A 25,632-nucleotide genomic window follows, 5' to 3' on the forward strand; every position below is an offset into this window, starting at 1 on the left:
CAATTATTTTTTTAAAGTATATTTTATTGATTTTGTACAGAGAGGAAGGGAGAGAGATAGAGAGCTAGAGTCATCGATCAGCTGCCTCTTGCACACCCCCTACCGGGGATATGCCCGCAGCCAAGGTACATGACCTTGACCGGAATCGAACCTGGGTCCCTCAGTCCCCAAGCCGACGCTCTATCCATTGAGCCAAACCAGTCTCGGTAAGCCACACGCTTTCAATTCAACTTGACGCGCAATGTTTGGGCGCCTCTGTTGGTTTACAGCCAAAGGGATACACATGGGAAGGAAAAAACAGGAGGAAAAACAAGAAGAAAACGGTTCTTTGGAGATGAATGAATCATTCCGGGTTTTAAGAGAATTGGGCTTTCTACCACCCAGCGGGCTGGGAGGCCTCGAAGGTCTGGCGGAGCTTGTCAGGGTCCAGGCGTTCAGCCCCAGCACCCTCCACCCCACCCGCCTCCCGGGCTGGGGCGCTCTCGGAGCTCAGTCTCTCCACTCCCCAGGCCCAAAGGGAAATGGGCGGCGACCCGAGGCCCTTTTTTTCTGGCAGGATCCAGATCCACCAACGTGGCGGCCTGACGCACCGCCCAGGTATTTGCATTGCAGTCTCGGGTCCTGACTGCACCCATCCCCCAGCACTTGATGGTATCCCCAACCCGTAAACTTGATCCAACTCAAATGCCTCAAACGGGGCGAGGAACGGACAGTTTTGTGTGTTTTTTTGTGTGTGTGGGGGGGGGGGGGGAAGGGAGAGGGGGGGTGGAGAGGGCTCGCCCTTGGCGAGCTCCTGCTTCACTCCTGTAACTTCCACCGGGGCGCATCTGGCCTGTGGCCTCACCACAATCCCAAAACAGGCTGTGTCTGGACTAAGATCTCTTGCTCTGTGCCTATCTGCATCCGCCTCTGAAAAAAAGAAACAAAGCCGACCCCTGGTGGAAGAAAATGTAAATTTAAGAAGATGAGGAAGGTTTGGGGGAGCCGCAGGCCCAAACTTCTGTACAGAGAAGGATGGCAGAAGGAAGACAGAGAGTGCGGAAATGGATAAATAATGGAAAGGAAAATTAAAAGCGGCAGAAAACAGGTGATTACGTAGCAGCAGGTGGAACTCAGGTGGACAAAGCTGGACAGAATGAGCTTATTTTTGGGGGCGCTGGGACCAAGTATCTATCAACTGTGTGTGGCCTGGCCAGTATCAAAGGTCAGGTGGGGCCATCTGATTTCTTTTCTTTCTACCCAGGGAAGGTCTGGAAGTTCTATGATTGCAGAGGGCAGCTGGGGGCTTCTGCTAGACACTGGCTGCCTGACCCAGAAAACATCCAGATTCCAGAAAACTCCGCTTTTCTCTAAACAAACTTCTGCCTCCCACCATCCTGACCTCTCAGTCTTAGCTAGATGATGGTAAGGCAAAAATCCAACCTTTCAAGGGAAAACATAGGCTGAGAATGCAAGCCTCATTCCTCTCTATTGTTTAACTAGTGGCCCAGTGCACAAAATTCGTGCACATTAAAAGGGAATTAGAGGAAATATTTTAATATTGCTATTTGCCCTTTCTCTATAATAGAAGTGTCAGAGATAAAAGAAAAATTAATAAAATATGAAAATCTACCTCCTGTCAGAGTTTGGAGCACGCTACAGGACTCAGAGTCAAGTTCCTGCCCACCCACGCCTCAAAATTCAGCAAGACCCAAACCCAGCCGGCCCCACTCCCATTAAGCCCTGCAGGGCAGGGGGCAGGACAGCCTCAGGTCCCCCATCAAGTCCCTCCAGGTGGGGGGGGCAAGGGGAGGGAGTTCAGGTTCCCTGGCATAGCCTCAGGTCCCCGGCCCCACCCATGAGGGCATGATGACCATTTGCATATTAACTTTTTATTATATAGGATTGTTTTTTTTAAAAATATATTTGTATTGATTTCAGAGAGGAAGGGCGAGAGGGAGAAAGAGATAGTAACATCAATGATGAAAGAGAAGCATTGATTGGCTGCCTCCAGGAAATCTCCCCTGCCCCCTGGGATTAAGCCCACAACCCAGGTATGTGCCCTTGACCTGAATCAAACCTGGAACCCTTCAGTCTGCAGGCTGCCGCTCTATCTACTGAACCAAACCAGCTAGGGCTGTTATCTAATTGTTAAATTTTAATGGGGACCATCTGGGGCATGAGTTTGTGTGTCTAAGCAGTATCTCAGGCACTAGAGGAAATCAGTGATGAGAGAACCACTTTACTAAAGCTTCTACTGGTGTCCAGGGCCAAACAGTTAAAAATAAAAGAAGAAAGAAAAGGTGACATCAAAGATAAAGATCTCATTGATGAGCAAGCCACTGTTTACCCAGAGTGAGCACTTCAGTTTAATCAAGGGAGAGCAAAGGGTGGCATTTATGTGCTTCAGCTCTTTTTAAAGCTTTATTTTTTTTTTAACCCACTATCAAGATTTGCTTCCTTGTTGCTCCCTCCTCATCTTCCTACCTTATCTTCATATTCTTCTATGTGTCCTGATATTATACAGGGGTTTATTTACACACCCATTTCTCCTGTGCCTATGACACACCAGGAGCATTTTCTTTTCCCAGAAGCCCACCCCTCCCTCATTATCCATTTATCCAGAACTCTGCCTAGTGTCAGTTCTCAGGAAATATTTGTTGAATTGTTGACTATCTCTGAGATTCAGAGTTTGGGCATACAAGCCAGGACTGTGAGCAGGGTAATTCTGGGCTGGTCTTTCTGGAACCTGGTATGAATCTGGTATTGCCACTCCTTGGCAACTAAGAACAATTATTGCTGTTACAGGAGGTAGTGTTTGAGTGTATGGTAAGAAAGAAAACCCATATGCTGTGCTGTGGCTCTCCAATGCAAGTGTCAAAGACGGGGAGAGAAAGAGGAAGGGTGGGCAGACACTCAGAGAGCACTGGAGTTCTGAAAACTGTTTTGAGTGAAGCAGGTCAGGAGGATCAGATTGGTGTCCTCGATAGAGGACAAATAGCTTCTCTCAATAAAAATCAATGAAGTTAAAAAAAAAATTAGTGAAGTAGTTATAGCTCATATTTATCCAAGATACGGGCTGCAGTAAATATTATTAAGAGGTGAGTCCATGTTCCGGTGAGAGTAGACAGTGTTATGTCTTATGCCCACAGAGTTGTGTCAGTGACAGTATATGCCCCTTTTGGAGTTTCTCCACTTTGCCTCCTGGTAGAGCCATCATCAGCTCCAGTAGAGCCTTGACCTCTGACCTAAAAGGTGACCTAGGCATGAGATGAGGGATGAAGTCAATAAAGGGAGCTCTGGCAAATGAATCCTAATTCCTGTGTCCACCCTTGAGGCAGGGCTGTGGTGACCCCAGTTGGCACAGGGCCCTTTCCTCAGACCACTCCATGTCGTCTTTAAAGCTTTCATGAACTCTCAGCAGCTGCATCTCTTCACTCTCTCCTGTTTAGCAGAGCATCACGACACACTCAGCTCATCCTCATACTGTAACCACTGGCCAATTTAAAAAATGATTTACTTTTTCCAATTCACACTGAGTCTAAACAGTATAAGGCAGAGAGGAATATGTAACTATTAAAGCACTTGAAGATTCAAGGCAGCCAAACTGCACAATTCAGGTCAGAATGTACTCTTAAAGATGGAAATATCTGAATTGTGTACCCCACTCTCTGTCACCAGGTGATTGCATGATTTTGCCTTGCTTTGTGTTCTGTAGACATGAGCTTGTTCCTTAGAAGAAGCTTCTTGGACATGCTCAGGGTGTTTGAGGAAGAACTTTGTATTTGAACTGCTTTTTTTTTTTTTTTAAATTCCATAATTCCTTTAGTGAAAAATTGAAAATCTGCTTACAGTGTATCTAGATAAAAAGAAAAAAAAATGAATACCAATTGATATTTAGTGAAAAATATTAAACCTGAATTATATGTCACATTATATATCATATCATACTTTTAAAATAGTTTTTTTTGTGTGAAAAATTTCCACCATACACAAAAGTAGAGTAATAATCTCTGATGCACCCATCACCCAACTCCAATAAGTACCACGTTTTGCTTTCTTGGCTCCTATCTTCTTGGTTTGGCTATGGATTTTTTAAAGTTTATCCCAAATATTACATATCATTTCACCCCTAAATACTTCATTATACATAGAACAAAATGACATTTCATAGTCACATGGCAATATCACATCTAATGAAAAATAATATTCTTTAATATCATATAGTATGATTTTAAAGTTTCCCTAATTGTCTAAGAAACATTTATTTTTGCAATTGGTTTGTTCAAATCAGGATCCAAAACAAGGTACACTTATATTTGGTTGTATAGCTCTTAAAATTTTTAAAAATATTTTTGAATGTTGCTGTTATACCTTTTAAGTCTTCAGAAATGTTTATTTGCTATAGTCTCTACGCTAATGTCACATGACATTGACTTTTTTTCAGAAATCAGATCATTTTTTTTCCCCTGAGGAATATTTCACATTCTGAACATGCCTGCTTGTTTCCTCATGGTATCATTCAGCAAAGATTTCATGTGTCAATGAAGCAGAGATTTAAATTGTTTTTCTTTCTCTTGCAGTACTTCCTGAAGTCTAAAAGATCTAATGATTTTAATAAATTCAGGTTTTATTTTTATTTTTTTATTGTTTGGGCAAGAATACCATTAGTCAGAGAACCCCATAGATAAATATTTTGCATAGTTATTCTTTCTCCACATTGTGGATGCCATTTTGACCTTCATCTCCATCAGCTAAGCATGCACTTAATACTGCTTAAAGCCCCAGGAATCTAAATTGAAAGAGAGAGGCTGAGTCTCCCTCCTTAGATTCTGACCCACGTTCTAGTTAGACATCTGAACTTTATCCCTCACTCAAATGACCAATGCCCCAAATGACCTCCCTCTTCAGGTGACAAGGGTATTCATAAGATTGGGGTCTGACTCTGAGTCTTGCAGGCCTCAGCAGGCTATTCATATTAGAATAGAAACTATCAGCCCCTCCCAAAATTCATACATAGCTGGGACACAGAATCATGTCTGGGTTGAGGGTAGAGTGGAAATGTATATTCATACTAGGGCCAATATTAGCTCTTCTAAGCAGAGAAGGATCATCTGAATGAGAAGTACGGGGGAGCTACAATGTAGAAATGACTTAGAAAGATTAGTATGGGCCAGAAAAACATGTTTTCAAACAGGTCGTAATAAGTGCATCCCAATAACGGTCAGAATTTGCATTTCTTTGTGGGAACTCCAGCCACCTTGCTTCTAAGAGCCCCTTGCTTCTGAATGTTGCATGTTGTCCCTAGAACATTCCTGGGGCCATTCTGGAGCACCTGATGCACCGCCATTATTAAATGTCTCTTGGCTTCCTGCTAAAATCTCATACTACGCGCCACTACCCTCTGCACGAATCTCCAATCTGGCTATGCAAGTTCCCAGATGCAAGCAACCATTAGGGCACATTCCTGGCCCTTCTCCTGTCTCTGACAAGTTTCAGGTGAGAGAGTTCAAGGCTGCTGACATGACCTATTGACATGTCTATAGGAAGAGGAGTGGCTTTGCTCCCAACTGGATTTCAGGCAGTTCATGCCCTAACCAGTTTGGCTCAGTGGACAGAGCGTCAGCCTGTGGACTGAAGGGTACCAGGTTTCATTCTGATCAAGGGCACATGCTGGCATTGCAGGCTCGATCCTCAGTAGGGGACATGCAGGAGGCAGCCGATCAATGATTCTCTTTCATTATTGATGTTTCTAACTCTTTCTCCTTCTTCCTTCCTCTTGAAATCAATAAAAATATAGTATTTTTTAAAAATAAGATGGGTAGAATAGGATTTTAAAATGCCAATTCTCAACTTTCAGGCCATGCTATATGAAACCTTTCAAGTCTTAGGCATGAATCACCTGAAATGCACCAGGCCTCTATCCTATCTAATAAAAGAGTAATATGCAGATTGACCATCACTCTAATACACAATATGGCTGCCCCCATGTGATCAAAGTTCCTGCCCCCACTGACCTGGACAAATATGATAGCTTGTCATGGATATTAAAGAGAGGCAACTAATTCCATGAAAGCAGGTGGACAGATACACCAGCATCTGTGTTTTTGAACTAGCCAAAAGGAGTCCAACAATGCCAGCAAAACCAGAAATACCAAGTCTTGGAACAAATGCAGGCGGTGCATTTTGGAGATATTCATAGCTGTGTAAACCCCACTGAACCCAACTTCGCATCTTGAGTTCAGTGTGGGAGTACAGTTCCCGACACCAACTTTTATATATGCTGGAGATATGAGACACTTTCTTCAAGTTGGGTCTTTGGCTCCTCCACCTATTTAGTTGACTCTCGGGAACCGAGTGGAGTGCCAGCTCATTAGCCTTCATGGAGTTTTGTGAGGCGAGTCCTTCTGTGATGCATAGACTTTGGAGGTGAGCAGACTCAGGCTGGCCGGCCCCACGGACCTCTGACTTACTTTGCACATGTCCTCGTTGGCAGTGGCGGCTCTGGCGGGTCCGCGTTTTTTGTTTTGTTGTTGTTGTTTTTTGTTTTTAAAGCTTGGAAGCCACGAGGCTCCACTACCAAAAATACTCACCAGCCGTTTTCACTCTTTCCGAACATGACGGGTAAGATCATGTTAAGAAACACCAAGTAAACAAATCTGCACAGGCACCTGCCAGCGGCCTTAGGGTAATTCGTAATTCCCCCGCGTCCATCTTTCTGCGGTGTGAGCTCTGGAGAGCAGGGAACGCCCAATGCAGTGGGCGATCCAGGGCCTCGACCCTTCTTTCCCCAGGCCGCCCCCCGAGATTTAATTGTTTTCAAAGCGGTGGAAACCCGCCTTCTCAGGGCGGCAGAGTTCGGCTCCGGGCCTTGCACACCCCTCCGTCAGCCGCGCGACGCCTGCAGGGGGCGCGAGGCCTCCGGAGCGTGCGCAGCGCAGCTCGCGCGCCGGCCTGCGGGCCGCGAGAGGTTCCGGGCAGCCAATGGGGCGGGGCGCCGCGCGCCGGGGGCGGGGCTATGACGCGCGCACCTCGTGACCCCAACTCGCGGCCTGCGCCCGGGGAAACCGGAAGCAGTGGCGGTCGGCGGCGCCGGCTCGGAGTAGAGGAGAGTCTGCGGCGGCGAGCGCCCTGGGGTGTGGGAACCCCGCGATGGATCCCGGCGTGACGCCTCCGCCGCGGAGTTCGTGGCTGCTGCCGGGGCTGCTGCTGGCGCCGCTGCTGTGGCCGGGGCTGGCGCTGGGCACGCTCGCCGTGGACGGCAGCCCCCGCAGGGTCCTGGACGACCTGCTGTCAGAGCAGCAGTGGCTGGACGTGGAAGACTTGTCCCTGGCCCTGCTGCGGGGAGGAAGACTGGGGCCACAGTCCCTGCCCCCGGACCTGCCGGACCTGGATCCCGAGTGCCGGGACCTGCTGCTGGACTTTGCCAACAGCAGCGCGGAGCTGACCGGGTGCCTGGTGCGCGGCGCCCGGCCGGTGCGCCTCTGCCAGACCTGCTACCCCCTCTTCCAACAGGTCGCCAGCAAGATGGACAACATCAGCCGAGCTGTGGGGGTACGCGGAGGAGCACACTCGGAATCCCTGGCGTGAGGGCTGGAAAGGAGGGCGAGAGGAGGCTGCCTCTGGGGTTGGGGGGCGGGACTCAGTCTTCCCATCTGTAAGAAAAAGGGGTTGGACTAGGACTTGTGGAGTTTGAGCATCAAGAAAGTGGATGGCGTTTTGGGGCTTGGGCTTGATTTTTTTTTTTTTTTTTTTTTTTTTTTTTTCCTTCGTAGCTGCTGTTGGTCATTCTCTTGGTACATACTGTATACAGATAGGTATGACTGGTTCTCTTGAGGCCCGTCCACCCCTCACCCTAGCCTTTCCCTTTCCATCTCCTCCTCTACTCCCTTCTCCAAACTCCTCCACAGCTTCCCATTTGCACCTGGAGGCCCCAGGAAGGACCCCGCCTCCCCTGAAATCCTAAGTGGACTGGGGAAGCTGTAGTGGTTAGGACCTTGAAGTTTGTAGCCAGAAAATGTTCAGACTCCCCCCACTTTATAGAAGTTTGTCCTCGTATTACTTTGGAGTCTTAGTTTCTTCCTCTTATTAGCTCTATCCTCCCCGCAAGTTGCATTCTTTGTGCTTGTTTTCTCATCTGTAAAATGGGGATAAAAATGACTCTTAGAAGATCGGCACCTAGTAATTGTTCTTAGTAAATGGGAGCTAACATTTTAGAAAACAGTAAAATTTACCTTCCATTCTTGGTACCCTTAGAGCTTTTCTGGTCATGTGGGTAGGGGCTATAAAGGACTTGAACAAAGAAAAAGAAAGCCCTGGCTTGTTTGCTCGATGGTTAGAGCGGTTGGTAGAGCCTTGGCCCGCTGATCAAAGGATCCGGGTTCGATTCCCTGTCAAGGGCATGTACCTGAGTTGCAGGCCCGATCCCAACCTGAGGTCGAGGCATGCAGAGGAGGCAACCCATCCATGTCTCTTATCTCTCAACCCCTCCTCCCTCCCTTCCACTCTCTCTAAGAATCAATGGGGAAAATATCCTCGCTTGGGGATTAATAATAACAAAAAGACACAGAAGATACCTTCCTGTTCCTAGGAACCTTATAGGGTCTAGAATAGGAAAAGATTAGAGTGGCAGGGCTGGTGGGAGTCAGGAGGTGTGGGCTGGATATGTCTTGTAAAGGGAAAGCATGAATAACTGGCATTGTGGAGTGGGGAAGTTTCTCTGGCATCGAGAGCACAGAAGTCTCATGAAAATGTGGTTGGAATTATTTCATAAATCATAATTGGTTTGGCAAAATACAGACTTGTATGTAGTTACATCTTGTTTTAAGTCAACCTGATATCAATTAACATAAATCTTTTTTTTTTTTTATATATAAAGAGGGGACTTATTGCATTAAATAAACCCTGTGGTCAATCTTTCTGTAAAGAGCTAGTTTTCAAAGTAGTTTTAAATAAATTTAGGTTTACATGCAATATTTTTCAGGCATACTTCTACTGGGCATGGCAAGGGGGAGATATATACATCTCACTATGATCCTATCTAATAAAGAGGGAATATGCTAATTGACCATCACTCCATCGCAAAGATGGCTGCACCCACAGCTGAGTCCAGTTCCCATAAGGAACCTTAAGGAGCAATCAGCAGGGACCTAAGGCTACACCCTCCCTGGGGCTTGACAGGGGACCTTAGGCCACACCCCTTGCCCTGGTATCAGGCAGGGGGACCTCAGGCTGCACTCCCCACCCAGTGGGGCTTGGTGGGGGACCTCAGAGTGTGCTTCCCATCCTGGTTCTGGGCTAGGGGACCTCAGGCTGCTCCCCCTGACCGGGTGACAGACCAGGGGACCTCAGGCCATGCCCCCCCCCCCCCCCCATCAGGTGGGGCTTGACAGGGGACCTCAGGCCACGCCTCCTTCCTGGTGCTGGGCTGGGGGACCTGAGGCTATGCCCCCCATCCAGGGCTTGATGGAGGACCTCAAGGCATGCCCCCCCCCCCCTGGGCTGGGGGACCTCAGGCCACGCCCCCTGTCCTGGTGCCAGACCAGGGGACCTGAGGCTACGCCCCCTGCCTGGTGGGGCTTGACAAGGGTGGGACTGGCCGGGTCTGGATCTAGCCCAATTGGGGGGGAGGGGGTGGCGACCAGGTCTGGGTCTCATGCGATTTTGAGACCCATGTGGGTGGGCAGAGACTTGACTCTGGGTCCCGTGGTGCGCCCCAGACTCTGACAGGAGGGAGGTTTTCATATACATTTTACTAATTTTCTTTCATCTCTGACACTTCTATTATAGAGAAAGGGCAAATAGCAATATTAAATTATTTCCTCTAATTAATCCCCTTTTAATGTGCACAAATTGTTTGGAAGCTCCTAAAAATACTCACATTGTATTTTTTCTTTTCTTTTTTGTTACAGAATACTTCAGAGAGTCATAGTTGTGCCAGAAGTCTCTTAATGGAAGATAGAATGCAAATAGTTGTGATTCTGTCTGAGTTCTTTAATTCCACATGGCAGAAGGCAAATTGTGCAAGTAAGTAATTATTTCATGTTCATGTTGCAGTCGCGGTTCAATTCAAATTTTAATGAACCTTGAAATCTTTGAATCTATGGAATACTTTTTATTACTATGTTTAATGAACTGTGCCTGGCATCGGAGTTTATTAGTGGGAACCACTTGGGCACTTACTGAAAGGTAGAAAAGTAGCAGTTACCAGCATGAGCTTTGCAGTCAGAGAGATCTGGATTTGATTTGAAATTTTGGCACTTATTAGCTATAACATAATAGCTGCCAGACCTTGGGCATGTAACTTTTGCTCTTGGGATTTTAGTTTCCTTATCTTTAAGTTGATGGTAATAATGGAACCTACATTATATCATTGTCTTGAGGATTAAATGAGATAATTTGTGTAAAGTACTTAACTAACTCAGTACCTGACACACAGTTAATGTTCAAGAAATGTTAACTGTTTAGTAATAATTATGATATTACTGAAAGATGCTAAAGTCTTCTCTTTACCTTTGCACATAAAAGAAAACCCATTTTTACATAGCTAGCCATTGTTTATGAAATCATTTGACTATAGAAATATGTAAAAGAATAACCCAACAAGGAAAAGCTGGAGTTCATCACCATAAAACCATTATTACATAAAATATTAAAGGGTATTATTTAAGAAGAAGAAGAAAAAATAAAAATATGAACAATAAAATGGCAATAAATACATTTTTATTAACAAACAAATCTAAAAAAACAAAATAAATGAAGAAGCAGTACAGAAACAGACTTAAAGATACAGAGAACATTTTAACATTGGAGGAGATAGGTGAAAAGGTGAAGGGATTAAGATGAACAAATTGGTTGTTACAGAATAGTCATTGGGATATGAAGTATAGCATAGGGAATATAGTCAATAATATTCTAGTAACTATATATGGTGTTAGATGGGTATGAGATTTATTAGGTTGATCAATCACTTAGAAAGTTATGTAATGTCTAATCATTAGGGTGAACACCTGAAAGTATAATGTATGTCAACTATAATTGAAAAGTGTTTGAAAAAGAAATATGTAAAAGAATACAAGGGGGGTTTGAGGGCAGGGGTAAGAGATCAACTAAAGGACTTGTATGCATGCATATAAGCATAACCAATGGACATAAGACACTGGGAGGGGGGTAAGGGCATGAGCCAGGGGTAGGGGAGGCTGGGGGAAGGTCAATTGGGGAAAAAAAAAAATAAGGAAACATATGTACTACTATTTGTAATACTTTAAATAATAAAAAATAGGGGAAAAAAGAATACAAGGGATATTTACTCTTTTAATAAAATGGAAGAAGGCAGTCAGATCACACTAATTTTAAACAAATTGTGCCCAATCAGAAGTTTTTCTAGGATGTTGTCATTTTGTATTGTAGGAGACCAAAATATACTACCCCAAAATATGACTATAAGAGACCAGATCATGCCACCCCAAAATAAGCCTCTTTGGCATAAGGATTATTTTGAGCTAATTATTTTGAGAAACAGCAGAAACAGGAGAAGCTCCGAAAATAGTAGGTTTTGTCAGGGAAATTTGTATTTATAAAATCTTAATTTGTGAGAGTGTTTCTATATATTCCAGGAAGAGCTCAGCTCTTTCAATTCACATTACAAATAATATGAAATCTAGTTCTTGTGGAGAATGACTGCTAAGAAGTAAAGAAAATATATATACTAATTCTCCTGTGCAGAACTTCGAAGCTGTTACCAGAAGTGCATTGTGGACCTAAGGATAAATTTGTTGTTGAGGTGCTTTTTGGTTGTCTTATGCATGTGACAGTTGAATAAGTAGCAAAATGACCAGATTTGATGAGACTATGGATTGTTTCATGGTTAAGTGTTTTCGTTCTTTGTTTTTTTTCTCTTTCAACTTTATTGAGATATAATTGACATATAACATTGTAAAAGTTTAAGGTATATAATGTGTTGATTTGATACACTTATATGTTGCAAATGGTTACCACTATAGTTTTATGTTAGGTAACACCTCCATCACATGACATAATTACCATTTCTTTTTTGGGGTGAGAACATTTAAGATTTAATCTCTTAGCAACTTTCAAGTACTTAATTCAGTATTGTTAACTATAATTATTACATGAGATTCCCAAAACTTTTTCATAACTGGAAGCTTGTATCCTTTGACCAACATCTCCCATTTCTCCTACCCCCAACCCTGGCAATCACCATTCCCCTCTCTGTTTTTATGTGTTCAGCTCACAGTTGACTTATGTCAGGGTTTATTCCTGGACTCTTGATTCTCTTCCATTGATTTCCTTTCTGGTGATAAATGTCAATCTTAGGTGATCAAACTCTCAGGGAAGGGATTTATGACAACTGAATTTCTTTTGGAGGATCTGTCTTTAGGCATATAAGAGGAATCACAAAAAGCTTCTCTCTGCATCTGCTGTTTCAAGTGCCTTCAGCTCAGAATAATTCTTATGGCAAAGAGGTATATTTTAGAAAGGTATATTCTGATACCCTTCACTTATTATATCTTGATTCTTTAAAAATCAATAATAAAACTTAATGGTTAACCCAAAGGTCAATTAATCAGGACCTCTTTTTCCCATATTTTAACTATATGATAATATACTAAGCACTAGACTCACTCATTTGTATCTTATAATTTAAAATGTCTTAGTTTTCATACTTATCAAACTTATGTTGTCCAGGGTCAAAGTTTTCTTAGTTTATACTATATTTTCTGAAGCTTGCCCTATTTTTCAGAAATTGGTGATTGTCTCTATCGTTTTCTATAAAACTAGTTTTGAAAAAAAAGCAGATATCTTTATACAAATTCCTATTAGATGCCAAATACTTTACGGAAAAATGTGTAATTCCTACTATTATATCAGTAGGTTTCCACGAAGGTCTTCACTTGAATTGTTAACACCCTTAAGAATGCCTTTTGAGCTGATGCTTCATCCCTCACTGAGAAAGAAGCTATGCTAATGTGACCTTGATGCTGCTGCATTGATTATCTGAGATGAGGAAAATTTATAATGACCACTTCATTTAGTGCTTAGAGGAAGCTTTATTATCATTAATATTCCTTAACTTAATAATTAAAATATATAGCCTCTCACTGTTTATAATTTCATATTCCCAGTTCCTATAAAACGATAAAAGGAATTTTACTGGCGTTCCTTTATTTTAAATCAGAAAGTCAGAGCTCTTTAATAATGAAGACATTTTTAGCCTCATTATATAATATAAATTAATTTCTTTATGCTGTATAATGCCACTGTTTAATGATTACTGAAAAATTTGATGATACTGCATTAATACAATATATAACAAGATGTTCAGTCTATATGACTAGCTTTTAATTTAATGTTCCAGTTATTTTAAGGGAAGAGGAATGGCTGTCAGTGAAATAGAAGAGATTAACTTCTTTGTTCAGAGACCTTCCTTTGTAAATCACTTTTTTTTTGTTTGCCTTTTTTAATTCTACAAATTACTTTTTTATAAAGAAATTTATATACTTTGTATGGAAGAAATTAGCATTGCTCTCAATTATTATGTACTAATTTTATAGGCAACACAGGGATGGACACACATTCATCTATCCCTATATTATGTATGTCAGTTGCCATGACATGGCTCATTATAACACAGATATATAATTACCATGTATGCAATTGTATTCCCTGTACAGGAAAACCTATTCAGTCTGGTTTGCCCAATATACTAATATTCTGCATATTTGTTATTGTGTTTCTTTTTATTTATATGTACTCTGCCTCATTAAAATGATTCAAGGCAACTTTGTGATGACGTTAAACCAGGATTAAGTGGAGGGTGCTTATGTTATATTTTAAAGAATTCAGTATGTGAACTTTCTGAAAGCTGACGGGTGGAGTAAAATTTTTAAATAGTAAAGAAAATGTGGAATAATTAAGGAGATACTTAATTGAAGATCTGGAGGATATATTTTATATTTCAATGCCTTACTAATTTGATGTATGATTCCCCTGTGTGCCACTTTGTTTCTCTGGCTATTTGCTAATTTATGAAGTGATCCCTCAGATTTTTAAATGATAATGTGAACAGTTAGAAAGGAATCACATTCTTGAGAAGAAAAAGCTATAGGGAATATAGATAAAGTGAGTTGAGAGAAGGAAAGATTGTAGAAATAGGTTCACTAGCAGGGCCTTATGTATACAAGGTGCAGACCAACCCGTGCACCTGAGGGATTGTATGAGGTGTGAACGGGGCCCAGCTCAGCCTCTGGAAGCAGGAGTGTGTGTGTGTGTGTGTGTGTGTGTGTGTGTGTGTGTGTTTGGTAGTTAGTTTGCCCACAGGGGAAGTCTTTAAAATTTGCATAAAGAAGTCTTAATTGCTATTGCTGCCCCATTCACCAGGTTTAGGTTTGTATCTCAGGCACCAACACTGATCATTTGGTAGTGACTGAATCTCTGCATTGTTTAATACATCTATGGGGAGGGAGGAGTGGTGACAGGTATTTTTTGACTCCAAGTATTAAACTTTAATGGTTAGAACTTATATGTAAATATTTAATTATTTTTTAGTGTTTGAAGGTGCAGGCTCAGGAATCAGACTGAGTAGAAATTTCAAGTTTTCACTTAACAGTTTTGTGACTTTGAGCAACTTCCTTAATTCCTCTAAGCCCCAGTTCCTTATTTAGGAAATGGAGATAGTTCTTGCCTCCTGGGCTTGTTGTAAGAATGAAACGGGAGGAAAAGTGTTTAAAGAACAAGCAGAGCACAAGTACTCAGTTAGTGTTAGCTTTCATTTTAATGGTTGTTGTTTATCATGCTACATGCCTGTCTCATAGTGTGTCATATCCTAGTGTCTGCTGTAGGGAAGAAAAACATCTTTTTCCTCTGTTTTAGGTTTTCTGGTTGAGACTCTGTAAATTAGACTGGCCAAAGACAGGTTAACAAGAGAAAAGCAAACAAGTTTTTAACATATGTATTGCACTTGTATACTTGGGAGCCCCCAATGACGAGTAACTCAAAGGGATGGTTAGAGTTTGGGTTTATATGCCATCTTACTCTAATGAAAGAAAAGGGACTTGGGGCTTCTGGGTGGAGGAGACAGGTTAGGGAGGGTGACCAGGAAAGGTATGGTAAACAAGGATTGTATAGTAAGGCTCGTGACAGAGGTTGAAGTTGATGCCTCTCCATTGGTAAGAGTTGTTGAGTCCTCTTTTTCCTTTTACACGATAGGCAAACATCTTTGCAAATGGAAATTTCCTTTGTAAATATTTACAAAATAAGAACTTGTGCCCTGCTTTTAGAGTTTTCTTGAGTCTGCTGGTTATCAATGGCCTTTAGCTCAAAATAATTCATATGCTATCGAGGCTTATTTTGAGGTCCCCTTTGCTGCCTACTCAGTCTCTATTATCCATTGAATTCTTTCATTTGCATTGCCACCTTTCTCTTGGATAATTGCAATAGCCTCCTATCCTGTCTCTCCATTCCCAGTTGAGAGCTATCATAATAGGTGGCCCTGTGGGGGTATATAGTACAGCTACCAGTTAAAATTAAGGCGAACAAGAGTGGGGTTGGTTGCTACAGAATGGAAAACAGTGGGAACATCCTTTGTAGAGTAATTGGCAGGGCATCTATAAGGATAGTTTTGTGAATTAGAATTTGAATTGTGAATTAGAAGTTTACTGTAACTTCAGAATTTTCTAAAATAATATTCTACAACTAGAATTGGAATTAAGAAAACAATGAAAAGGAATGGAGTCTGACCAAGGTTGAAAATGTTTGTATGTGGAACACAGAGGATCAGGGTTCTAGGAGGGTGAAATTGAAACTGCTGACCATGAGTTCTAGGATGTGAAGCTAGGCACTTGAACCGACCAGACGAGAGGGTAAACTGAGAACACGGAGAGGTAAAAGCAAAGTGAGGAAAAAGAATAGGTTTATTGAAGAAGGGAGAATAGGTAAATTGGGCTAAATTCAACATAGAAAACAATTAAAAGGAATGAACTTGAGTAATGCTAAGCAAGAGAAGCCAGTTGCAGAGGAATATCATTTGTGTGAGATTTTTTAAAACCTGTAAACAGTTATATTTTTTCTCCCCCATGTTTTACTTGAAGACTCTTTATCAGTATTTCAGGCAAAATTCCCACGAGCTTCTTTTCTGTTCTCCCAAAAGGTATATGAAAAAATGTTACCATGTTAGATGCAACAAATGACCCATTAGTGATGATGAGAGAAAGACCTACTAAATTAGATACAGAAAAGGATAAAAAAGGAGGTGAATTTAGGTAAAATTAATGCAGGATAAACAGTCTTATGCCTAAACAGCACTAAATCCTCCTACTAAGGCAGCATTTGACATCGGATGCTCATGATTAAGACGTTGAGCTGACAAAAACTGATTGGTATATTGTATTTTATAAAGAAAGTATATGGGATTATTTTGAGATTTTCATTAAAATGGTTATTATATAAAAAATAACTTTTGGAAACTAAAAGGGGTAAACTTTATGTATATGAGAAATTTCCTTATGTGGAACACTTTAAGCTTGTTTAAATAAAGAATTACTGTGGTGTGAAACAAGATGATAGCTTGAGGGAGAGAAATGGCAATATATAATTGTCGCTTGAGATATATTAATATACTTTTTTGCATTTTTTTGACAGATTGTTTAACGAACAAAAGTGAAGAATTATCAATTAGCACGTTAAACTTCCTCAATCAATTCAATAACACCTTGACCTGCTTTGAGAATAACCTTCAGGTATTTTATATCTGATACTTGAAATTAAAATGAATAAAAAATAATTCCAACTCTTATTGCATTAGTCTATAAACACAATATAGAGAAGTTAGTGGACCTGGATGTTTGCTAAGTTCTTCCATTACTAGCCCTTAGGCAAATCACAGAAACTTTCATTTTCTTTTTTGTACCTCGAGGATAGCAAGATCTACCCAGCCTACCTTTAAGTGTTCCGTAGTGAGGACCCAGTGAGATAATGAACATAAACACATTAACTGAGGCGTGTGATTGTTTAACTTAAATGTAACATTGTTCTGTGGGACAGTAATTGACTTTGACTTTGTGCAGTATGGTATTTTGCAATGCATACGATTCTGTGTGTCTGTGTTCACATATATTTTACCTTCTTAAAAAGGCACTGTTTAGTTGGTAACTTTGAGTATTGAATTAATAATATAAAAGGTAGCCTTCAAGAAACCTGCCCTCGTGGTTTTCAGTTTGTCCTTCTCTGATCCCTGAATGTTGGTGTTGGAACCTCCTTGGTGGTGGTGAGGGAGGATGAGATCGGAACTCTGATAAAATTATAGTTTTGAAACTCCCTTAACAAGTATATAATCCCCACAAGTAGATGTAAACATATTTAGGATATAGATATGTATGATTTCCTAATGATAACACAGAATTATGAATTTTCCTGACAATAATAAAAACTGTGTTCTGAAAGATGTTAGTAGATGCTTTTTTACTAATATGGTTGGGAAATGCTTTACTACAGGACTTCACAATTATAGTGGAGTAATGTGTGTTGTAAAACTCGAAACCGTAAATTTTGTATATCAAACCTATTTACCCAGAAACTCTTTGTTTTAAGAGATTAGTATTCTGATGAATGCATTTTAGGGAAATTAGCATTTCTCCTGGAATGTTAGTTGCAAATATTTTTCCTAGGTTTTTTTTTTTTTTTTTTTTTTTTTTTTTTTTTTTTTTTTTTTTTTTTTTTTTTAGCAAAGATGGAGATTTATTGAAGAACAAGTATTCAGACTCCCACATGGGGGGAGGAAGAGAGTCTCACAGAACAGACTCTCACATGGGAAGAGGAAAAGGTTCCCCTGTTTTTTGTCTTTTTATTCTGCTTTTTGTTATAAATAAATTTTAATGTTAGATTTATAAAATTTTTTTTTAATGGTTTGCAGATTTTGTGTCACACTAGGTCTTTTCCCACTTTGAGATTATTTTTTAAAATTCTTTTATGATTTCCTTTAGTACCTTCGTGGTTTTTATTGCTGTTAAAATATATGTGCATTTAAAATTTTAATATAAATGCCTAAATTACACTCTCCTGTCAAGGGTCTGTGCTCAGTTTTTGATGGAACACTTTTAGCTAAATGCACAGTTCTGTGAAAAAGAGGCAGTGAGCCATTTCTTGTGACAGAACTAGAGTCTTAGTTTCTCTGTCAAACAGATGGTAAGGCTAGCGTTACGGGGACTGTATTGTGTTAGATTCTCTTATTATTTCTTTCTCTTTTATTCTGATATTCAGTTAACATAGCATTTCTCCAGGCCACAAGGTGAAGAATAAAGTGAACCGACTCTTTAGAAAACACAGCATTAGTCCTAAGTAGAAAAGACTGAGATTCACTAACATACTATCTTGTATGTTATATCCATTACCTTCATTTTAGGTTAAAGAATTCTTTGGTGTTAGTCCCTTTTTGTTGAGTAGAAGGGCCTGGATTATAAACCTTGGGGTAAGAGGATCATGTGGGATGTAGTTTTAGTGACTTTTTCTTTCCCATTAATGAAGTCCTCTCTGTTGAAGTCGGCACAGGCAAGCTCATGTTTTATTTATGTGGTGAAAGTAAGCGCAAATGTAAAATGATTAAGATAATTTAGGAAAGTTTTGTTGTCCTCAGTTAACAGAGGGTAGTGCAGTGGTTTTCAGAATTTAGAGGTAACTGGAAAGTGCCAAAATATTTTGCCATGTGCTTTATATGCCAGGTTTCTAATAATTGGGACCAGGTAGTGTAGTCCTCCATTGAAGATGATAAAACGGAGGCTCGGAGTGATTTAGTGACCTGCTCCACATCATAGCTCAGCACTTAACATACTCTGTTATTTCCTGTTTTCTAGGAGGACAAATAGCTCACATTAAAGAGATGTAATGTTTATTGTATGTATTACATGTACCTTTGACATTTTAGGAGAGCATGCACAGTCTTCTTCAGTTAAAAAATTATTCAGAAGTATGCAAAAACTGTCTCAATGCATACAAAACTCTGAGTAGTATGTACAGTGAAATGCAAAAAAGGAACGAACATGAGAATAAGGCTGAACCTGGAACACATTTATGCATTGATGTGGAAGATGCAGTAAGTACTTTGCTTTTAATAAGATACATATTTTACAGTATTGTTGAATATGCCTTCAGTATTATTATCCCTTTCAGAGGTATATTGGAATCTTCATATTCTGTCTTCAACCAGAAATAACTAATTATAAAATAGTAAAGTTTTAGAATATTCTTATCTGTCAAACTAAAATGGAAATCAATCAGGTCTTCAGAACTGAGTTGATACTTTGATACATTTTGATTTTTAAGTTTGATAATGTGTATCATTTTGAGTTGTGTGGACTTTGTTATGTGTTTACATTTCAGTTTCTTATTCATGTGTTGCTGATTCAAGAACTTTTGCTATTATGTGTTTCTGAAGCCATTCCTCAATTACTTCTTATCCCATTGCTTTATTTCTTTATATCTATTACTATCTGAAAATTTTCTTATTTATAGTCTGTCTTCCCTCCACTAAAATACAAGCCACATTGAGGATAAAAGGACCTCATGCCCCTTTTTGTTTTCTGTTTAGTATTTAGAACAGGGTCTGAGTAATATGTATCGATGGAATGAATAATCAACAAAAAAGCTTTTTCTCCATTGTATAGCCTGCCTTTTTATGGGAATATGATGTCTTGAGCATTAAGGAATTAGAGGAAAGTGAGTAATTACTGGCTAAATGTAGAGAACTCAGGGTCAAAACTGATAAACTTAATGGTTGAGAATGATATGAATTACCATAGCAGCTCAGAGTTAACTATAGTGGATCAATAATATTCAGGATCGCCAAGACCGGTTTGGTTCAATGGATAGAGCGTCGGCTTGGGGACTGAAGGGTCCCGGGTTCGGTTCCGGTCAAGGGCATGTACCTTGGTTGCTGGTGTATCCCCAGTAGGGGGTGTGCAAGAGGCAGCTGATTGATGACTCACTCTCATCGATGTTTCTAACTCTCTATCTCTCTCCCTTCCTGTCTGTACAAAATCAATAAAATATAAAATAAAATAAAAAAAAAAGAATTATCTTATAAAAAAAATATTCAGGATGGCAAAAGTATTTCAAGAAGATGTACCCTGTGGATTTTTGTTTTTGTTTTTTACTGCTTTATTACCAATGTCTGGAATAGTACCTGGTTTTTTTCTTTTTTTTAATATATATTTTTATTGATTTCAGAGAGGAAGGGAGAGGGAAAGAGAGATAGGAACGTTAGTGATGAGAGAGAATCATTGATTGGCTACCTCCTGCATGCTCCCTACTGGGGATCGAGCCTGCAACCAAGGCATGTGCCCTTGGCCAAAATCGAATCCAGGACCCTTTAGTCCCTCAGGCCTGTGCTCTATTCACTGAGCAAAAGTGGCTAGGGCAGTGCCTGGTTTCTTGTAGCCTCTCAATAAGTAATAAATGTGTGTTTTTAAAACAATAGTTTATTTCATTGTTTTTAAAATAAAGAAGAAAAATGAATATTGGTTCTGTGACATAAATGGAATTACACAAGAAATCAACATGACCACCTACTTAAGAACATCCTTCTTGTAATAAGCAAAACTTATAGTAAACATATAATGTATTATTTGTAAACTGTACCTCAAGTAAACAAAATCCAGACAACAGTTTTCTACATTAAATTTGATAGTTTCCTTATATTATCAGACTGACAGAAATCAAGAGCTCAGTGAAAGTAAGATATTGCTGCCCCTAACTTGTATCTATTGCATGCTACTAAATAAGATATTATTATTGTCTAAGAAAGTTTCCTTGACTCATTGGGTATTATGTACTTAAACAAATATATTTGCCATGAGTATGAATCTTTTATATATCTCAAATAAAATATTAAGCATTTCATAAACAGAGAAGCCCTATAAAGTTGATATTTTTATGTTCATCTAAAAATATTGCAACAAGATTAGAGATTACATATGTTAACAGGAAAAAAATTTTTCCTGGTCCACTCCCCGAATTTTATTGAAGTATAATTGACAAAATTATAATATAATTAAAGTGTATAACGTTATGATTTGACATGTATACACTGTGAAAGGATTCCCATAGTCGAGTTAATTAACACATCTATCACATCATTTAGTTACCCTTTTAAATCTTTTTTGATATTCTTATTGATAAAAGTTCTCTGTTTCAACTCTATGAAAGGTCAGCATTATTTGGACATTAAGACATTATTTTAAACTTAGAATATGAAATTTTTGTATGGATATAAATTTGTACAATGACTAATTGTGAACCACCTTATTTCCTGGCAAAACATACTATACTCAACAATCCATAGATTTTTTTTACCATGTATATTTAGTTTAAATTCTAAGTGTTGGTTTAGTTATTAACAAAATAATTGTATGAAATTGAAGACAAACCAAATATAAAATAGAGTTATATTATTTGTTATTTTTCCAGATGAACATTACTCGAAAACTTTGGAGTCGAACTTTCAATTGTTCAGTTCCTTGCAGTGATACTGTGCCTGTAATCGCTGTTTCTGTGTTCATCCTTTTTCTACCTGTGGTCTTTTACCTTAGTAGCTTTCTTCATTCAGAACAAAAGAAACGAAAACTCATTCTACGTAAGTATCTTTTTATTTATTTAGTTAAAAACCTGTATTTAAAAAATTTAGTCCTGGCCTGGCCAGCATGGCTCAGTGGTTGAGCATTGACCTATGAACCAAGTGGTCACATCTTGATTTCCAATCAGGACACATACCGAGGTTGTGTGTTTGATCCCCAGTAGGGGGCATGCAGGAGGCAGCCAATAAATTATTCTCTCTCATCGTTGCTATTTCTCTCTTCCTCTCCTTTCCTCTATGAAGTCAATAAAAATATATTTTAAAAATAAAAATTTAGCTGAAACAGGTTTGGCTCAGTGGTAGAGCATCGGTCTGCAGACTGAAAGGCCCCAGGTTCGATTCCGGTCAAGGGCATGTACGTTGGTTGCGGGCACATCCCCAGTAGGGGATGTGCAAGAGGCAGCTGGTCGATATTTCTCTCTCATCAACATTTCTAGCTCTCTATCCCTCTCTCCTCCTCTCTGTAAAAAATCAATAAAATATATTTAAAAAAATAAATTAAAAAAAAAATAAAAATTTAGGCCTGTTTTAAAAATGATACATACTCTGAGAACTCAAAAGTTTACTAGCCTTAGACAATTCTTTACTTCCAATTTCACAATTATGCTTACTAATGAAAGAGATGTATTAAGAAATTTGTAAATGCAGATGATCAAAAGTCAACATACAGTATCTTTCAGATGCTTTAATTGAAAAAGCTAGAATCCCTGGAATAAGGTTGGCAACAGTGGAGGAATAAGCAGCTAAGATGTTGAAGACCTAAATGGCCACAGTGGGGAGATAGACAGCTCTTAGGCCCACTGGAGCCATGGCAGAAGCACCTGCATAGGATAAATGATAGCTTATGCACAGTTCGTTTTTGAACAAATTGAAATTGCAGTTGCAAGAACATTACTTGACATATAACATGTGCTAAATACAAATAAAACTTTTCCTTTGTTCCCATCAAATAGGGCAGAGCAGAAAAGGCACTAGCTAGAAGATCCCATTTTAGCTGAAGAAAGTGCCTCTAAGTCTCTTGAGATGCTTGATTACTATCAGAATGAAAGTAAGAGCTTCTCTTTTAGTAATTTTAGTTTATAAAAAGAAAATGTTTTTTAGAGAAAAAAGTTAGGCTCCCGCCTCCCCCCTCTTTACACTATTCTACCACCCCCTATCCTCCCTTTCCCTCTGGTAATCTCCATACTATTGTCTGAATTATTACTTTTAAATCCTCACTTGAGGGTATTTTTTTCCCCATTAATATTTAGAGAGAGTGGAATGGAGTGAGGGAGGGAGGGAAAGAGGAAAGGAGAGAGAGAGGGGGGGGTGGGGGGAAAGGAAGAGGAAGAAAAGCATGGAGGTGAGAGACATCAATTGGTTGCCTCCCGCAAGCTCTCCCACCAGGGCTGGGGAATCGAACCTGCAACTGAGGTACGTGTCCTTGACTGAAAAATCTAATCCTTGACCCTTTGGGCTGACTCTCTCAACTACTGAGCCAAACCGGCCAGGGCTGAACTGAATTCTTTTAAGAGAAATTTATATTTGGATTTCTAACTTAGACTTTTGAATATGTAATTTTATTATACTTTATAGCACTTCCATTTGTGAGTACTTTCACCTGTATTACATATTTAAGATTGTGATGCTCAATATGATATAAATTATGTCTGTTTTACTTGGTACTGCTTCTAACAAAGTTATGTTTTTTGAGTTTGATAGAAAAAAATAGACATAGGTTTTAATTCTTAGAAGATTGAACCTATTCTGATTCAAATATAAATTAATAGATGAGTACTATATATTTTAAAATACTATAGTTTACTCATTAAATACTATAGTTTATTCATTAAAACAATGAATAATCATGTTTAGAGAATTAAGTTTAAGTTAAATTTAATATTTTTTATTTATATAGCCAAACGTCTCAAGTCCAGTACCAGCTTTGCAAACTTTCAAGAAAATTTAAACTGAAACTTACAAAATGGAGATTTAACATCATATCCCATGGATGAATGATGAAAGATACAGCTTGGTCCAAAGGAAGATAAAGTTCTTAAGAAATTCAAGGACTTACGATTTATTTTTAAAAATAAGAATTTTCGATTTTTCTTTCCTTTTTCATCCCCTTTTTAAGGTTTTGGGTATTTTTAATTTACAGGCATAGCAATGTTGTCTATTTTAAAGTGTATTTATTATAATAACAAAAGATGCAAGAACAATCTTTGTTTTATTTTGTAGGCATATTATTATTTGAGACTTCTGGTATCTTATTAACAATATCTCAAGTAGCAAAGTTTTTGAAAACCAACATTTAAAAATTAATCAGTTATAGCAAAGACTTTGAAAAAGAAAATATACTTGCCAAAAAGTAGCAGATCCAAAGATTAATTTACATTACCATGGCAGTATTATTGTTACATATAAAATATGTCATACGTTATAAATAATAAGTAATTCATTCTCTAGTTTTCTTAAAGTCATTTTTGAAACCACTAATTATAGACCTCCCTAATAATTTTTAAAAGTGGGAAGACCCATTACATTTATCTTTGTAAAAAGATTTATGGTAACTGGTTTCTTACTTGACTTTTATAAATACTATTTTACACCTTATTTTTTGCCTTTATTTCATAAGTAATTTGAAATCATTGGACTGCTTTATTATATCCAGGGCAAGATGAATTCTTTTTATACCAGGGATTTTGCATTGTGAATTACATTAAGTTATTTGGCAATTTATAATTTATTTCTACTTTAAGTCAAATGTAGGATTATCACACTGTATTTAAATTGTGACTTTTTAATGGAGATTTTATTAATGATATATGGGGATTTTTGGAAGGGAGATACAGAAGGAGTGAAAAGAAGCTTAGGATTCAGACAGTAGACAGGGAGCTGAGGGGATGCTCACAGTAAGACCACTAAATGGTTTACTAGTATACTAGGGACATGAATCAGAATGATATAGAAAGCAGTTAGGATGATGCTTATTTTTTCTAAATTATGTAAATCAGATAAAAATGATATGATTGATATGAAGTCAAATATTTCACTCTCAAAACATTCTATTTGGAATGTTTCTGTCTTTTTTAAAAAGCTTCATTTCTGAATTGTTTACAATTTTCCCCCTCAGGTTTTTAGTGTTAGGTATTTCATTTAATTCCTACTTACGTTCTTGGTGGAAACAGGCTTTGTATTAAAATGAGTTTGGTTAAATGTTACAAGAATTTGAATATCTTCGTGTACTGTAAAATACTCTATAGAGAGACAGAAGGTGTTTTTGTTTTTAAATGTTTACCATGTAGGAGTGAAAAAAAGGCTCATCCTCGGACATGTAACATATCCACAAGCTGAACAGTTTTTCTGTTCTGCTGTGATCCATGAAGAATGTGCTGGGTTTGTTCTGTTGTTACTGTTCCCGCTGCTGATACTAATAGCACTGTTATGATTTGAAGCATACAGTTGAGGGCCATTGAAAGCAATCTTTCATCAATGCAGATAAAGCCGGTTTACATGTGCAAAGGTACAGAATGGCAGATTCGATTCTATAAGTAGTGACTCTGAGCACTTTTGAATATTATGTATTTCTAAAAACCATCGCTTTTGGAAATGTTTGCTAATAAGCACTTTATAAAAGAAAAGGCAGCCTTTACTATTTTTCTGGTTGAGTCATTGCTCTTTAGAAGTAGCATCAGAAAGAGATGTATTAAGTATTAAGTACTATACTAAAGGGTGTAAATATTTCATTTTTTAAGTCATATTGAAAAATTCTTTGCATAGTTCTGAATTCTTAGACACAGCACATGTGTGTGTACAACAACATCTTTAGGTTTTTTGACACTTTGAAATAAAGAAAGTAGCTTAAGGAAATTGCAGTGCCATATTTGATTTTTTAAAATTCCTTTTTAAATTTTGAGCTGTAATTAAACATCACATTTCAGTTTTTTAGGTATTGAGTTTAAATATCTACTTTAAAGTGCCACCTGTCTTATAATTTTGCTACAAATAAAAATGTACTTTTGGATTTA

General features: G+C 38.8%; 1 protein-coding gene and 1 pseudogene across 1 annotated transcript; one reads left to right on the forward strand and one right to left on the reverse strand.

Annotated features, from left to right (window-relative positions):
• Positions 1 to 3,292: 3,292 nt before the first annotated feature.
• On the reverse strand, positions 3,293 to 7,048 carry LOC118706168 (annotated as a pseudogene).
• OSTM1 (osteoclastogenesis associated transmembrane protein 1) lies at positions 7,041 to 25,235 on the forward strand. The gene is made up of 6 exons (XM_036415451.2): positions 7,041 to 7,533; positions 9,891 to 10,005; positions 16,639 to 16,736; positions 18,917 to 19,084; positions 21,457 to 21,622; positions 23,520 to 25,235. Exons 1-6 carry the CDS (start codon positions 7,132 to 7,134, stop codon positions 23,573 to 23,575), a joined length of 1,005 nt encoding a protein of 334 aa, XP_036271344.1. The 5' UTR covers positions 7,041 to 7,131; the 3' UTR covers positions 23,576 to 25,235.
• Positions 25,236 to 25,632: the final 397 nt, after the last annotated feature.

The sequence above is a fragment of the Pipistrellus kuhlii genome, unplaced genomic scaffold (assembly GCF_014108245.1).
Source record: "Pipistrellus kuhlii isolate mPipKuh1 unplaced genomic scaffold, mPipKuh1.p scaffold_m20_p_5, whole genome shotgun sequence".
Classification (NCBI taxonomy): domain Eukaryota; kingdom Metazoa; phylum Chordata; class Mammalia; order Chiroptera; family Vespertilionidae; genus Pipistrellus; species Pipistrellus kuhlii.

Excerpts from the sequence above, each read along its gene's own strand:
- OSTM1 (XM_036415451.2), top strand. The coding sequence starts at position 7,132 with ATGGATCCCGGCGTGACGCCTCCGCCGCGGAGTTCGTGGCTGCTGCCG. Across the intron at positions 7,534-9,890 it reads ACATCAGCCGAGCTGTGGGG|AATACTTCAGAGAGTCATAG; the intron begins GTACGCGGAGGA and ends TTTTTGTTACAG. Across the intron at positions 19,085-21,456 it reads GCATTGATGTGGAAGATGCA|ATGAACATTACTCGAAAACT; the intron begins GTAAGTACTTTG and ends TTATTTTTCCAG.